The 13,835-nt window shown below is 39.5% G+C and overlaps 1 protein-coding gene across 1 annotated transcript; it reads left to right on the forward strand.

Annotated features, from left to right (window-relative positions):
* The first annotated feature begins 138 nt into the window (after positions 1-138).
* Positions 139-10,774, forward strand: LOC104357554 (semaphorin-4E). Its single transcript, XM_032993747.2, has 15 exons — positions 139-1,227; positions 2,220-2,521; positions 2,921-3,066; positions 3,416-3,475; positions 3,674-3,772; positions 3,959-4,058; positions 4,233-4,343; positions 4,664-4,815; positions 5,138-5,313; positions 6,702-6,858; positions 7,214-7,436; positions 7,906-8,021; positions 8,434-8,600; positions 8,786-8,838; positions 9,873-10,774. The coding sequence occupies exons 2-15, from the start codon at positions 2,377-2,379 to the stop codon at positions 10,511-10,513; spliced, it is 2,346 nt and encodes a 781-aa protein (XP_032849638.2). The 5' UTR covers positions 139-1,227; positions 2,220-2,376; the 3' UTR covers positions 10,514-10,774.
* Positions 10,775-13,835: the final 3,061 nt, after the last annotated feature.

Genomic DNA, 13,835 nt, shown 5'->3' on the forward strand with positions numbered 1-13,835 from the left:
TATTTTGTTATCCTGCCACTAGGTAATAAAGCAATAGTAAAGCAGCACATACAAAGCAATAAAATCTAATTTTTAAAACAGCTGCCTCTTTGGCAGACGTTCATTATGGACTCTTTGATTTGCAAGGTTAACAAAAGTTCTATCTTTGAACAGTTTACAAGACCTATTTCAGAAACCGGAACTATTTTTGGATGGGAAATAAGAATTCTGAAAGCCAATCTAAAATGAGAGGTCATTGAGAGGTCACAGAACACAAAAATGAAAAGAGAATCTGGAAGTTCTGGCTTTATTTGATGCCTTATCAGTTACCGCGTGTTATTTACTGATGTCAGTGGGAGGAAGGTTAGTAGAGGGAGTTCTGCCAAGTTCTCATTTGTTGTCCACACCGAGCACGGAAAACGCCGCGGTTTGTTTTACTGTTCAATCCTCGTAATTAAATGTAAGTCACTATGAGGATGCAGATCAGCTCTCATCCACATGCGTATGTAATGTATGAGTTTCCCCTAACTCACAAAACAAATCCCAAAGACGATCAGCTGTTTAGGGGCGTAATCTGACATTGAAATAAAAGCAAGCGTCTGTGCTGAGCAGCAGCAGTAGCTTGCGGCCCCTGGTCCCGCTCTGGCACTGCAGCGCGAAGCCCCCGTTGGGGCGGGCAGCGGCTGAGCCGGGCTTCGCTCCGATGTCCGCAGCGGCCCCGGACCCCGCTTTTCGCAGCACCCGTCTCCCGCTGCCGCCGGCACCGAGCGCTCCGTCCCGGGGGAAGGTGCGTGCGGCGCCGCCGGGCCCGGCGGGGGGAAGCGGCGGCTGCGCCCCCCGATCCCGGGTTCGCTGAGGGGCGGCCCCGCGTGTCGGCGGCGGGCGGTGCCAAGTGGCCGAGGGGCGCCAACGGCCGCTCTGCGGGCGCAGCGCGCTGAGGGAGGCGGCGCCATCTTGGGGGTGTGCGGGCTGAGGGGACCGGGGCTGGTGTCCGGCTTGAGGGTCAGCGGCATCAGCTGCTGGGGCTCTGCGGGGTGTGCGGAGGGGTGTGCGCTGAGGGGTGAGGAGGTTTAGGGGAGCGAGGCTGGGTTGGGGTGTAGCCTGGGGACACGAGCACTCACCTTCTGTCCCTCACGCCTGACGCCTGGGTCACCTCAGCTCTGCTGCACCACGCGTGCTGTCCAGAAATGCCCATCAGAGGATGAGTCGAAGCGAAACATGCTGTGGGAATCCAGGGTCACAATTAAGGTCTGTCCACTGAAACAAAGATGTGATGGGGCAGGATGGCTGCAAACCCCTGGTGTCCGTTATTGCCAGGACCAGGGGTCACAGGTGCTGTGAACAGAGCTGGTCACAGGAAAGTATAAAGCAAGGCAGTGGAAGAAATTTGTTCTCAAATACTATGCATCCTATGAGATAGGTACTGTCTGCCAATGAAATGTCTTGGCACATGGGCAACATCTGTCTGTGCAGACTCGTGCCCTGGGTTACAGTACAGGGGTTCACCGGAGTTACTTTTTCTGAAGTTTCCAACCTGATTTACTAATTTAAACGTATTCAAACCCAAACAATATTTTACTTTGCTTGTGCTAATGCAAACAGTTTCCTTAGCAGTTGGCATTTGCTTACAGATGAAAGTGCAGAAAGAGCAGAGATTCCCTTCTTTATGAAGGCAGATTTGGAACCTGGCTATGTACTTTTTGTTATTGTAGATGACAACTACCTAGCTTTCATTTTGCTCAATTTTCTAGCATTGGCTGAAGGGCATACTCATTTAGATGGACTGACAAAATGCCAGGTATAAGAGTACCCAATTCTAATTAGCTTAATAAAATACAAATTGTTTTTTCATAACATACGGTGGATTTTATATGTATATGTATTATTTTTATGTAACATGAAACCTGGTAAATTACTGTAAATAAAGCAGGTCTAGCAGTGATTTTTCTTAAATACTTAAAATAGCTGACTGCTGCAAAACGTTCCCACTTGTTCTTACTGTTTTTGAAATAATACTTAGATACCATGCAGAAAATCTGAAACATTGCAGCTTGCAAATGAGAATCACGGACTTGGCGCAAAGCTTGTTTTGCTGGAATTGCCATCAGAGTAGTGTCTACTTCTAATTAGTATAAATATAGGTAATAGCTAGAAAATCTTGTAGCAGGGCGTGGCTGTCCATCTCATAAAAATGAAAGTAACCAAATAGTGCAGTGAACTTAAACTGCTTTTAATTTTAGGATGTCTGGAAGTACTTACCTGAATGGAAAATGTGAGAGGTTCTGTTAAGTTTCAGAAAATATCTGAAGACTACAGATACTTACTTTGGAGGGCTTCTGCGGGACATTTTCAAGAACCATGAAGAAATGGCTACCTGCAATTATTTAATGACCCGGAATGAAAACTGGGAAGAACTTGCTTCTAGTTGAATCTCTGAAAATGGGTAGCACTGCTGTTGTTGTTTATCTTGTTTTGCAATTAGTACAAGAGACAAAAGCATCTGTTGTGAACTGCATTCCCAGAAAAACAATAAAATACCAAAGTAAGTGAAAAAAATGTAATTTCACAAGCAGAAGGAAACAGCACAATGTTGGGAGTTTATTTTTTATTAGGCATAAAAAATTGTTATGGACTGTTTCACCGCAAGTGTTGCAGATGCCCTCATCCAAATGACAGTGAGGAATGTCTCAACAATAATTGTTGTAGCTGGAGGTTCTGGCTTATATGTAATAATAATAGTGTTGTTTATTTTCCTGTAATTGGGAAAAGAATAGCCATGCACTCATATACTTTCATGTTATTTAGAAAATGTTCTGGAAAGGTGTACAAGCTTTTACCTCTGTTCTGTTACAATTTGTTCTCAATCTGGAATTTGTATTACATAACACTGTGATTCTAGTGATAAGTATTTTTAAAATAACTTATCTTCTGTGTTTTGCAGCTGGAAGTATAAACACTTTTATGAAAGAAGGATTATCCAGTGTTTCCACACTCCTTGTGAATGAAGAAACCAATACCTTATTTGTTGGAGGCAGAGATGCAGTATTTGCTCTTGACTTGAATAATATTTCTAGAGAAATAGCCAGGGTGAATTAAAATCTTTTTTTTCCCCCTCTCTCCCCATACCTTCTTTAAAAAAAATGCTCTGCTTGTGATTTTCTTAATTTGGACATAATGTTCTGATTTTAAATGTGTAAAAGTATTACTATTTCAAGGCTTGAAACTCTTTCACAGATTTTTTTTTTTTTTTTTTTTAAGCAAAGCAATACCTCTCTTCAGGTTATTTATTGTGTGTTGTATGTTGCAGAGATACGTAGAAGAATACTTATTTATCCCAGTAGGTTCAAAGTTAGGATTATTTAGAGATTTTTTTTACACATAATTTTGTGAAAAAAAAAATACACCATACCACCTTACAAATATTTTTGGCTTTTAGGAATACTGGTTTGCTACAGAGGAAAGGCAGCTGGAATGTATTCGTAGAGGAAAGGACAAGGTAGTAGCTTCTGTTTGCCCCTCTAAGTTATTAACTAAAATTAAAATGGCTACAGGATCAAGAGTCTTTTTAATAAATGAAGTAAAGGCAAGTTCATTTAAATCTTTTGGGTTTGTTTGCTTGCTGCTGAGACGCCAGGAAGTTTTCAGATACAATCCACTACACTCTGTAATTTTTTTTTTTTATATTCTATTTTAGATAAGATGCCAGAACTACATTCTCTGCCTCCATAAGATAAATGACTCTAACTTATATGTTTGTGGAACCAACGCGTATCACCCAACTTGTGATCATATGGTAATTATGTTCGAATACAGGGTTTACTGAAGATATTTGAGTAGTACGGCAGATCTTTAAGCACCTTTCTCAAAATATTCCTGTTGAAAATTAGTAACTTTCCTAGTTCTTTTGTGAAGGTATGAAAGACCAGAAAATTATCAAATGTTATTTTTTTCATCCTATTTAAATGATTGTTTGCCATAGGTTATCCATGGGAGAAGCATACGCTTGCAAGGAAGAGCTGAAGAGAGCAGAGGAAGGTGTCCGTTTGAACCAGCTCTAAAGCATGCATCTGTTTTTGTAGGTACGTTTGGACTGACACGCAATCTGAAATTATTTTCCTCATCTAAACTAAATTATTGGATACAGTTACTCTAATTCTGTTTTTGCATTCAAGCCTAGTTTGTTCCTTATGATATGTCTTTGCATTTTAAAAATAAGTACTTTATACTTTCTTGTTTCTTCCAAATCTTTACAGATGGGGAATTTTATTCAGCTACTTCAAATAATTTCTTGGGAACAGAACCTATAATATTGCGCAGCATGAGAAACCCTGTAAGAACCGAGTTTAAAACATCCTGGCTAAACGGTAAGTTTTTAAATACATTTCAGTCTTTTAAACTTTATTTTGGTGTATGATTTTGTAGTGTGAGCTTTTGAACTAAGGACAGAATTTAAAAGAAATTAGTGATTATGGACTACAGTGATGAGGTGAGCCACAGCCCCTTTCTGTTTATGAAAGCACAGTTCCTTCTCCTAATGTTTAATAGATTCATAAATACTTTTCAGCCCTTTCCTTGTCTACTAATCCACAAAAAAATTCAGTTAGACTTAATTTTAAAATAATGTCTGCCATTTCTGTTTTTCTTTGAATAAACGTTAAATGTTTTGTGACTTTATGTGTTTCAGAACCAAGCTTTGTCAACATGGAAATAGTGCATGAAAGTGAATCTAATCCAAATGGAGATGATGATAAAATTTATGTGTTCTTCACTGAAACAGCTGTTGAATTTGAATTCTATGACAAGCTTCTGGTGTCCAGAATTGCCCGTATCTGCAGAGTTAGTATTTGTAACAAAGATTTCATTGAGTGTATTTCAGATGAAGTTTCATAGTCAAGTGATTCACAGTGGTACTTACACTGGCTAACCAAACAGAATTCTGTCATAAACATTTTATTTCTGGACTAGCTTCCTCTTTTTCCTGCTAGAAAAGAACCAGTTTTCCAGGTTGCATTTGAGATTGAAACCTTCTTTATTTGCCTTTGACCTGAGATTTTTATTGAAAAGCCAACTATACTTTTTCCTGAATCAATGCTATTAGATGAAAATGATGTCTTTTTCTTTATGCATTCTACAGTGTTGATGTTATTTCTTCATTTAGGGTGATCTTGGTGGAAAACGCATATTGCAGAGAAGATGGACATCATTTTTAAAGTCCCGCCTTTCCTGTTCCATTCCAGAATTAAACTTCCATTTCAATATTGTCCAGGACGTCTTTTTACTTAGGAGAAGAAAGTGGCAGGACAGCATATTTTATGGAATTTTTTCCCAACAATGGTGAGATAGGGGGCTACGAATGCTACTAAACTTTGTAATGCACTAGGTAAGGGTTCTCACTTCAGTATTAATAGCCTGAGTACAGTCTTTTGGCTTTAACTCAGAACAAGAAGCTACCAGCTGTTTATGCTGCATGTTTTAATGGACCACATTTGTTTTTCTTACAGCTTGGTCCAACTGAGCAAACATTATCATCTGAAACAAAATGGTTTTGGTTCCTGGGCCAAAGCCTTCAATTAAAGACTAACCAAAAGCCTCCCCTAAGCCAAGTTTTTAGAGTTATGTTTTCTCTAGTCGGATGGTGGGACGATTAAAACTAATTACATATAAAATTACATAATTATATACACAAAGCCCTGGATTCTTCTGGTCCTTATAGCACTAAAGGAAATACCTGATATTTCAAGGTGCAGAATTATTCTTCTGTTCCAAAAGAAGTGTCTGGCATGGCCTGATTGTCTGATGTAAAGCTCTGTGAAAATGAAAGCAGACTCCACAGGTTTTAGAGTTAACTAGATTTTTCTTAATGCTCTGACCAGTGAAGGAAACCAAGGCAAAGTGTATCAAAACTTTACATGTCAAAAAATACCAATGACAAAGTAGCCGTGAGTAGGTAATTCTCATGTTTTATAAAAAGTATCAGAATTGTGGGAATACAGCACAGTCAGCACTGTGCAGCTTAACCTGCTGCCACCTATTTGCCTGTCAGTTTATACCCACTGGAGCTTATGTGAGTTTTATTTCTGGTTATGGCAGGTTGGGTTCAATGTGTCCTAAGATAGGAATTTCTAGAACATTTATTCCTTTGGGTGTGGCAAAAAGACTTAAGCTTGGTATTCAGTGGTAGAACTGAAATCACATCAGTGCCTGATCCAGACACTCCTAAATGTCTACCTCAGTTTTCAGTCATCATTTTGAAAAGCATAATAATTGGAAGCAAAGAGGAAAAGTATTATGTTTTTCAGTACGATGAGTTAAAGGGATTAGAAGAAGAATTAATGGTCTGTGTCAGAAGTGTGGAGCCAAAGGGAGAAGAATCCTGTCAAAACATTGATTACCATAATACTTGGGCTCATGTGACTGTTCACAAGAAAGGTTGTCAAAAGGTCCTCATTCTCTTAAGTTGTTTAAATTTGAGGGTGGTTACATGGTTTTTAACAAATACATAATACCATCTTTTATGAATGTATTTGTTTTATTCTCTCCGTACTGAATCATGAAAACTGAAACAGAGAAGTATTTTTAGTATTAGGTATCTTTTGACTAATCCTGAAAAAAGTACAGCAGTGCTCACTGTGGAGATGGGTTATTTTACACTATTCCTTTCTATCTAAAAGCCAATAAAACGTGCTTTTATTTTGTGTGTTTTTTTTTTTTTTTCTTCTAAGGGGAAGATTAGACATATCAGCTGTTTGTGCATACAGTATGAAAAATATTCAGGAAGTCTTCTCCAAAGGAAGCTACAAAGGACCGGTAGCTGTAGAACATTCCCCTGTTAAGTGGATGGTGTATAGGGGAGAAGTGCCAGTTCCACGTCCTGGTGCTGTAAATATGAATTTACTCGTTCTAATTAAAGAACAGCCTCTGGATTATTTTTTTGATAGCAAATCATTAGCTCATGTTTTACCAGTATAAATGCAGTGTTTACAGTCAGCAAAGAGATACCTGCTTTCTCATTCCATCATACAAAGGTTCCTAGAAAAGCTGCCTTGCTTACAGCTCCGCTGCACAGGAGATGTGGGATTATTAGCTAGTTCATAAATGTGAGGAAAATAATTTTATCTTTTGAAGATAAATAGAAATAATCGTATGTTTAGAAAGAAATACACCTTTTTTATATACCTTGGTGAAATGTAAAAGTAATTGTAATCGTGTCCCTTACGTTTTGTTTTGTTTCTAGTGCATTGATAATTTTGCCCGGAGTATTGGATATAATACTTCTTCTGACTTGCCTGACAAAGTTTTGCAGTTTGTTAGAGATCACCCTCTAATGGATAATTCTGTAAATCCAATTGGTAATAGACCGGTGCTACTGAAGAGAGGTTCAAACTATACCAGGATTGTAGTAGACAGAGTCACTGGCCTAGATAAACAAACATATGATGTTATGTTTCTAGGAACAGGTAAGTGCTTTTATTTTAGGAAAAGATAGTATACATTTTTATGTATCTTGTTCCAGAATTTTTTTTCCGAGCCTTCAGAAGAGTAAAAGTATTCATCAGCTCTGAAGTTTTGCATTCAGAGGCTGTCTTGCTAGTTTAATATTTTCATCCCAGATAGATTAATTGTGTTTGGCTTGTTGGACATTAAAAGGCTCTCTTTAGAAACTTTCCATATCAAAGGAGACTTGACATAATAATATTTGCAAATTCAGGGGTTGTTTGAGGTCTTTTTTTCCCCTGAAAAAAAAAAAATCATTGCGTCTCTCATATTGAAAGAAAAAATAAGAAGTGCTTTGAAGAGTTTCAAAAATTCCCTATGCCCGGGAATGTCTTCTAAATCTCTATTTAAATTCAACATGAATTACCAGGCTAAAATGTTATGCTATGTTTAAACAAGCTTATCTTTAGAAATACATTTCATTTTATGTAGATGATGGATATTTGCATAAAGCTTTCAATTGTGATGGGGAAATGTTCATTGTGGAAGAGCTACAGCTGTTTCTGTCTCCGGAGCCTGTACAATCTCTCCAGCTGTCTTCTGAAAAGGTAGAACGTCTGTCCCTACATATGGGAAGTGACTGCTGTAATAGCTTGCCTCAGGCCTTGCTCTTCTGTGTTGTTCTGGCTTTTACGGAGCCTGTAAGTGTCTCATAATTCTGCTTCTATCATGTGTTCGTTAATAACAGAAATACAAAGCATCTTTTTTTTTTTCTGTAGAAGAAGAATGTGTGTGTCATAATGTAACTAAAACAAGCCTTTCTGTTCATTTAGGGAAGGAACTCTGTCATTGCTGTGGAAAGCTGGCGGGTTTTCTCATTCACATCACCATCTATTCTTAAGAGATTTTTAGTTTACTGATATTTTTAATAAATACCAGAAAGTCTTACAATCCATAATAGAAAATAACAGCTTAAAATCTCTCTGGCTGTTGTGAAAGAACTCCCTCCTGTATTGCCAGGGAATGCTCTATGTTGGGTCCCTGTCTCAAGTGGTGCAGCTCCCAGTTTCTGTGTGCCACCGATACAAGTACTGCTCGGATTGCATCTTGGCAAGGGATCCTTACTGCGCGTGGTCTCAGGCTGCCAACAAATGTGTCCTACTGGCGAATCAAACTGGTCACATGAAGTAAGTAAAAAGCTATTGCTTCAGCTGCACACCTGAGGTGAGATTGCTTTATCAGTGCACTTAATGTCTGTAACACAAAACTAGGAGGATTCCTAGAAATGGAATGGTACGAGCTGGGACACTTCTTGTCTGTGTTTTCATCTGTTTGGTTTTGTGGGGTTTTTGTCTTCTTTCTTTTTTTTCAGGAATTTAAGTCAAAGTGTGAAATACGGGGATGCTTCCAGCTGCCTTAGTGTAGGTATGTGAAAGTTTGTTTTAAGAAAGAATATTTTAACTTCATGTGGCCAAAATTCTTGTTCAGTTTGTGCTCACTGGAATTCCTGCATTATAGAAAAACACAGAATTAAAATAATGCGATTATTTTTGAACTGAGACCAAAAAAACCCACACTGAGCTGGTACTGGCTAATGCTCCTAACCCTCTCAATCTAAATGCCAGAATACATCAGTTCAGACTAAAACTCTTACTCTCAGAGGTGGCATAAATGTGACCCATTTGAAGTTACTGGTGTCCCTCCCACACCCAGTTAGCAGAAATCACATGACACATCAGATGTGCCATTAAATCTGTCACTGCTTTAAGAAGCTGTTCTGCAGATACAGAGCATACTATTCAAGAGTACACTTAAAAAGAAGACTATTTGTTATCAGCCATTTCAAATTAGTTTGAGAAATTATTTACTTTTAATGTCAAATTACAGGTGTGTGTGATCTAGTATTATTATGCAGTGACTTTGTAATGAGTTGCAAGATACCCTGCTTGCTTCATGACACGAGGTGTATCTCTTACCTCCACTTATGTCTCTTTAAAGTCAGAGTTGTCTTTAGTCTTGTTTATTTTAGACTGCACAACAAATGATAAGGCGGCAATCAGCAGGACAGTTGGGGAACTTTTACAGAGCTGATACAAGCATTGTGCAGATATCAAAGCATTTCTGTGAAGAGATGTCATTAACTGATATAGAAGTTGAGGCATAAAAAGGTGAATTTGTTTACACATGACTGTGTGTACAGGTGAGGCAAAATCAGATTAAAATCTGGAGGTCTTAAACTTCTAGTCCCATTTGTGTTCTGTTACACATCAGTAGGAATAAGGCCAGCAAGATGTCACTGATAGACCTGTTAGTAATGGCATTTCTTTGTCTTTATCCCTTAGCTGTTTATTACCCATTGTCAAGACTGGTGAATTAAATTTTATATGTATTTGGTTCTGTAAATTAAACTAAATCCCCGGTGTTCTTACTAAAAAAAAAAATTATCTTCATAATTTCAGAAAATAGTGTGAGAAAATGTCTCTTTACTCTTGGAAACAATGTTCATCTTAAATGTGTCCCTCTGTCAAATCTGGCAAGCATAGTGTGGAAGTTTAATGGGAGGAGACTTCAGGCCGAGGATGCTAAATACCAACTCTATGATGGAGGAATAGCAATATTTAACGTGACAATGGATACAGCTGGATTCTATGATTGTTTCTCGGTAGAGAAATCCAAAGGGAAGGAATTCCTTACCACTGTGGCCCGCTATGCCCTTTATGCCCAAGAAAAGACAGAGGAAGCAAATGTTATCACCTCAGAAAATAAGCATAACAAAGCAGGAGCTGAGGGGTTTCAGTCTTCAGTACCACCTTCTTTATTGAATGAGGCAGCAAACCAGAAATTTCTGGACAGCCAAAGTGAGAAGCTTGTTTTAAAACTCTTGGTGGCTGGGTTTGCTCTTCTTTTCTTTTCCTTGTTGTTTTGGAACTTCTACAAGGGTCATTTATCGCTGCCTTGGAAGAGCAGAGAAACCAGCTCAAAAACAGCTGGTACAGCTGGCTTGGGAAGTTCAGCACTGGCTACAGAGGGGTCAGGCACTGCAAGGAAGAGTTCATCCACCCAAACAAATGTATCTGTTGTTAATGAACGATGCTTGTGAGCTTTTCTTGAGGAGTGAAGCACCTGTGCTCAGCACAGGGCAAGTTTCACGAAGAGCTCTGGGAGCTTGCAGCTCACAGAGCTGTTTGGTTAAGATGACATAATGTTTCCTGTTAAGGAATGTGGAATGTAAATTTGGGTAGGAGTCAGAAACTCTGAATTGAAGATGACAAGCTGCATTGTGTATTAAATAGATATGTTACCAGTTTCTACTTTTAAAAGCAAAATTCCTTGTTTGGGTACCTTTTTTGACATGATAGAACCATGAGAATAAATTTCTTTTAAAAACTGACACTGATCCACTTTTTTGTCATGTTGGGATTGCCCAATTACAGAAATTAATACTTCAGAAGCTAATAATACTTAGCATTTAATGCTTTCACCTTCAGACTTTCTGTTTAATCTACAAATAGCAACTAATTAAGTCTCCCAGTGCCCCAAGAGGTTGCTACTATCCTCATTTTACATGTGAGGTTAAATTACTTGTCAATGACCATAGTGAGTATTGGTGTCAGATCTGGTGCTTTGTTAGAAGTTCCTGAGTCATCTTCCTGTATTTTATCTTTCTATATTTTCCTCTCCTTTCCCATTCTTTAGTCTTTCAAAACACTTTCCACACATTTATTTTTCTAATGTGTTTTTAGTGACCTTTATTATACATCTTCCTCTGTCCAAAAATGTCAGGAATCAACTTAGGTACTGCTTCGTTGTTCTGAATTTATTTCTGAGGTGTGGTCAAAATTCAGACATTGCAGCTCCTTTTGTTAAAGGCCACTGAAAGCTGAGCATATTTTCTGAGACACTTTTTTCTTCATTTTCAGATAAATGTTCCCTTGTTTTTTCTTGTTTGGGAAGTAACATGAGTTCTTGATCACGAAAATCCCTGAACAAAAGGCTATGCTGCCTCACTCTGTTTCTTGCTAGACATGCATAAAGTACAAGGTTGATGCTCTTCTAGACACGGACAGCTTATTTTTTCCCAGTTTTTATATAGCTATGGAAGGAGAAACCTGCTTGGAAATGGATTCTCCTATGTGGAAGTCTGTACCAGCTGTCGCAAGACACCTGCTTTCAGTTTAAACAGGAGTGCTTGGAAATGAAGACTCTACAATAGAGATGCCTGGATAGGAAGAAAGACTGGATAAGTGGCTTATTCAGTGTCCTTTCTCCCTTAAAACATAAATAGGTTAACCTCCTTTATATTGGAGCAAAGTCACAGCCTCTTTTTTTTTTTTTTTGGATGCTTTATTTCTCCATGCATCAAATTATTCTTCTGTTGTGCTTCATAACAACAGGTTCTTGTGTATTATGTGCAAATACTGCAGAAGGAAGGTGAGGCCAGTTGCTGAATTTGCAGGAAGCAAATTCACAGATTGCTCTGTCTCTGATCTGCTGCTGCTTACCAACACAGCAATGTTTGTAGTTTCCCTGGAAGGATGTAAAGGTGGGAACAATGTCAGCCTTTCTAGCAAGGGGAAGCCATAGGCACAAAGTGTGGACAAGAGAACTGTATAAAATGGATGTCTGAAACTTAGAAGACTGGATAGCTGCTAGAAAACCGTTACACCAGGACCTGCCTGGCTGCATTTCAGTGATTGTATCAGTGCAATGCAGAAACAAGACCTGAGGTACGTATCTTGTCTCACAGTTTGAAAGGGAGTCTGCTTCCTTGCAGGGTTTCTTTACCTATATTCCTACTCCCTATATGCAAAGGGTTATGTGGAAATTAATGATGCAGGCTGGATAGTGGTATGTAACTAATAACATAGGAAGTGATCGAAATTTCCATTCTTATCTTTGGGGACTCTTACTCTCTTCCCATAGTGGAAGGAAGTGCAGATGGAATATAAAACCCCATTTCAGAAAATCCTCACAAGGCTACCAGCATTTGATTTTAGTTCAATTCCTGCTGATCTAATTACCCTAATTTAAATGTGTAAAATAATTAGCTTCTAAGAGAAGTCGTAGATAAGTTAACAGGTCGATATGAAAGATACTGTGCCCTACTTTCAGCAGTGTCTTTGGTGCAGTTTTAATCCTTTTGTCATTGGTTGCCACGCTGCACGTAGGAAGGACGGTGGATATGGGGCAAGAGGAGTGCAGGTGCTCGGCGTGGCGACGGAGCCAAGGCAGCCCTTGAGCCGCTTGTTGGGCTGCCAGCTCAGGGCAGCCATCCAGCACTGCTCCGACTTGCACCCTGCAAGGACTCTTCTGAGTGTACACCAATACACTGGGAAAACACAAGCCTTTCCCGTTGCTTCTAACCTCGGTTCAGCTCTCTTGGTGCCAAAAATCTTTTGTGCTGACAGCTGCTGCCGTTGTTTCAAAGAGAGCATTTACCTTAGTGTGCTTGGAGTACGTCTTGATGCCACACTTAAAATTACAGGCAGCAAACCATAACCCTAAACACAGGGGCAATAGTAGTGGGGACACTGGAGACAAGGAATTACACCAGTCTCACTAAACCTCCCTTCTAAATACATTACAAAATAGGGTGGAGGTAAAACGCTGAAAGCAGAGTATGGGAAGTAGCATTAGTGTTTATGGTGCTAGTATTGAACTCTGAGAAGAATATTGCTAATTTATGAATGCTACTTCCACCTTTTATTGTAAAATTACTAGTACAGAGCTTACTATTTTGGTGCAAGTTCTGAAGTTATTAACCCGTGGAGAAATCAATGTGCAGCACCGTCTGGGATTAACAAAGTCTCTCTTGGGAAGATTTCCTATTAAAGTGTCCTGATAAGTAAGGAGCGTAAAGGGGACTGGGATTATCCAGCAGCGACATAACTCGGCACCACTGAGCCTGCCCATGGGAAGCTTCGTGTCAGAGTAGTGGCATATTTTAAGGCAAAACTGAGGCACTTGCAGGAATTGAGTGAGGAGTGTTGGTGTTCAGCCAGGATTTGAGTGTCCTGGTAGGGCTCTCTGGGAGGAAATGCGGAAATAGTTTCCCAAACTTCAGGTTCTTTACGAGGCATGTTTGTATGAGACACTGGCACTGTTATTGTATCTGCTCTGCAAATTGGGTAAAACTTGTCTACAGCTTCTAGTTCCTGACTTAAGGCCCAGAATAACTGCACCCTGCCCAGTACCACTGATACTGGTCGATTCTGATTTTTGTCACCAACACATTAGAATAGGTAGTGTTCACGCGTGGGCTCCATCCTTGTGACGTGTGGAAACACCGGGGTGGATGCACACTGGGCACTGCCTACAGAACAGAACGTGAGCAGCACCCGGAGCAGCTGCCCTTTGCAAACCTGTTGGATCTAATGCTGAAAAGGAGCAGATGAGAAAAGATCCGTTCCCGGTCTCACCTT

Source organism: Tyto alba, unplaced genomic scaffold (assembly GCF_018691265.1).
Source record: "Tyto alba isolate M040663 unplaced genomic scaffold, T.alba_DEE_v4.0 Super-Scaffold_20000042, whole genome shotgun sequence".
Classification (NCBI taxonomy): Eukaryota; Metazoa; Chordata; class Aves; order Strigiformes; family Tytonidae; genus Tyto; species Tyto alba.

Bases quoted from the DNA above. Each gene is read 5' to 3' on its own strand.
- LOC104357554 (XM_032993747.2), top strand. From the start codon at position 2,377: ATGAAAACTGGGAAGAACTTGCTTCTAGTTGAATCTCTGAAAATGGGT. The intron at 3,067-3,415 runs GTGAATTAAAAT...TTTGGCTTTTAG, and splicing joins TTTCTAGAGAAATAGCCAGG to GAATACTGGTTTGCTACAGA. The intron at 7,437-7,905 runs GTAAGTGCTTTT...CATTTTATGTAG, and splicing joins TGTTATGTTTCTAGGAACAG to ATGATGGATATTTGCATAAA.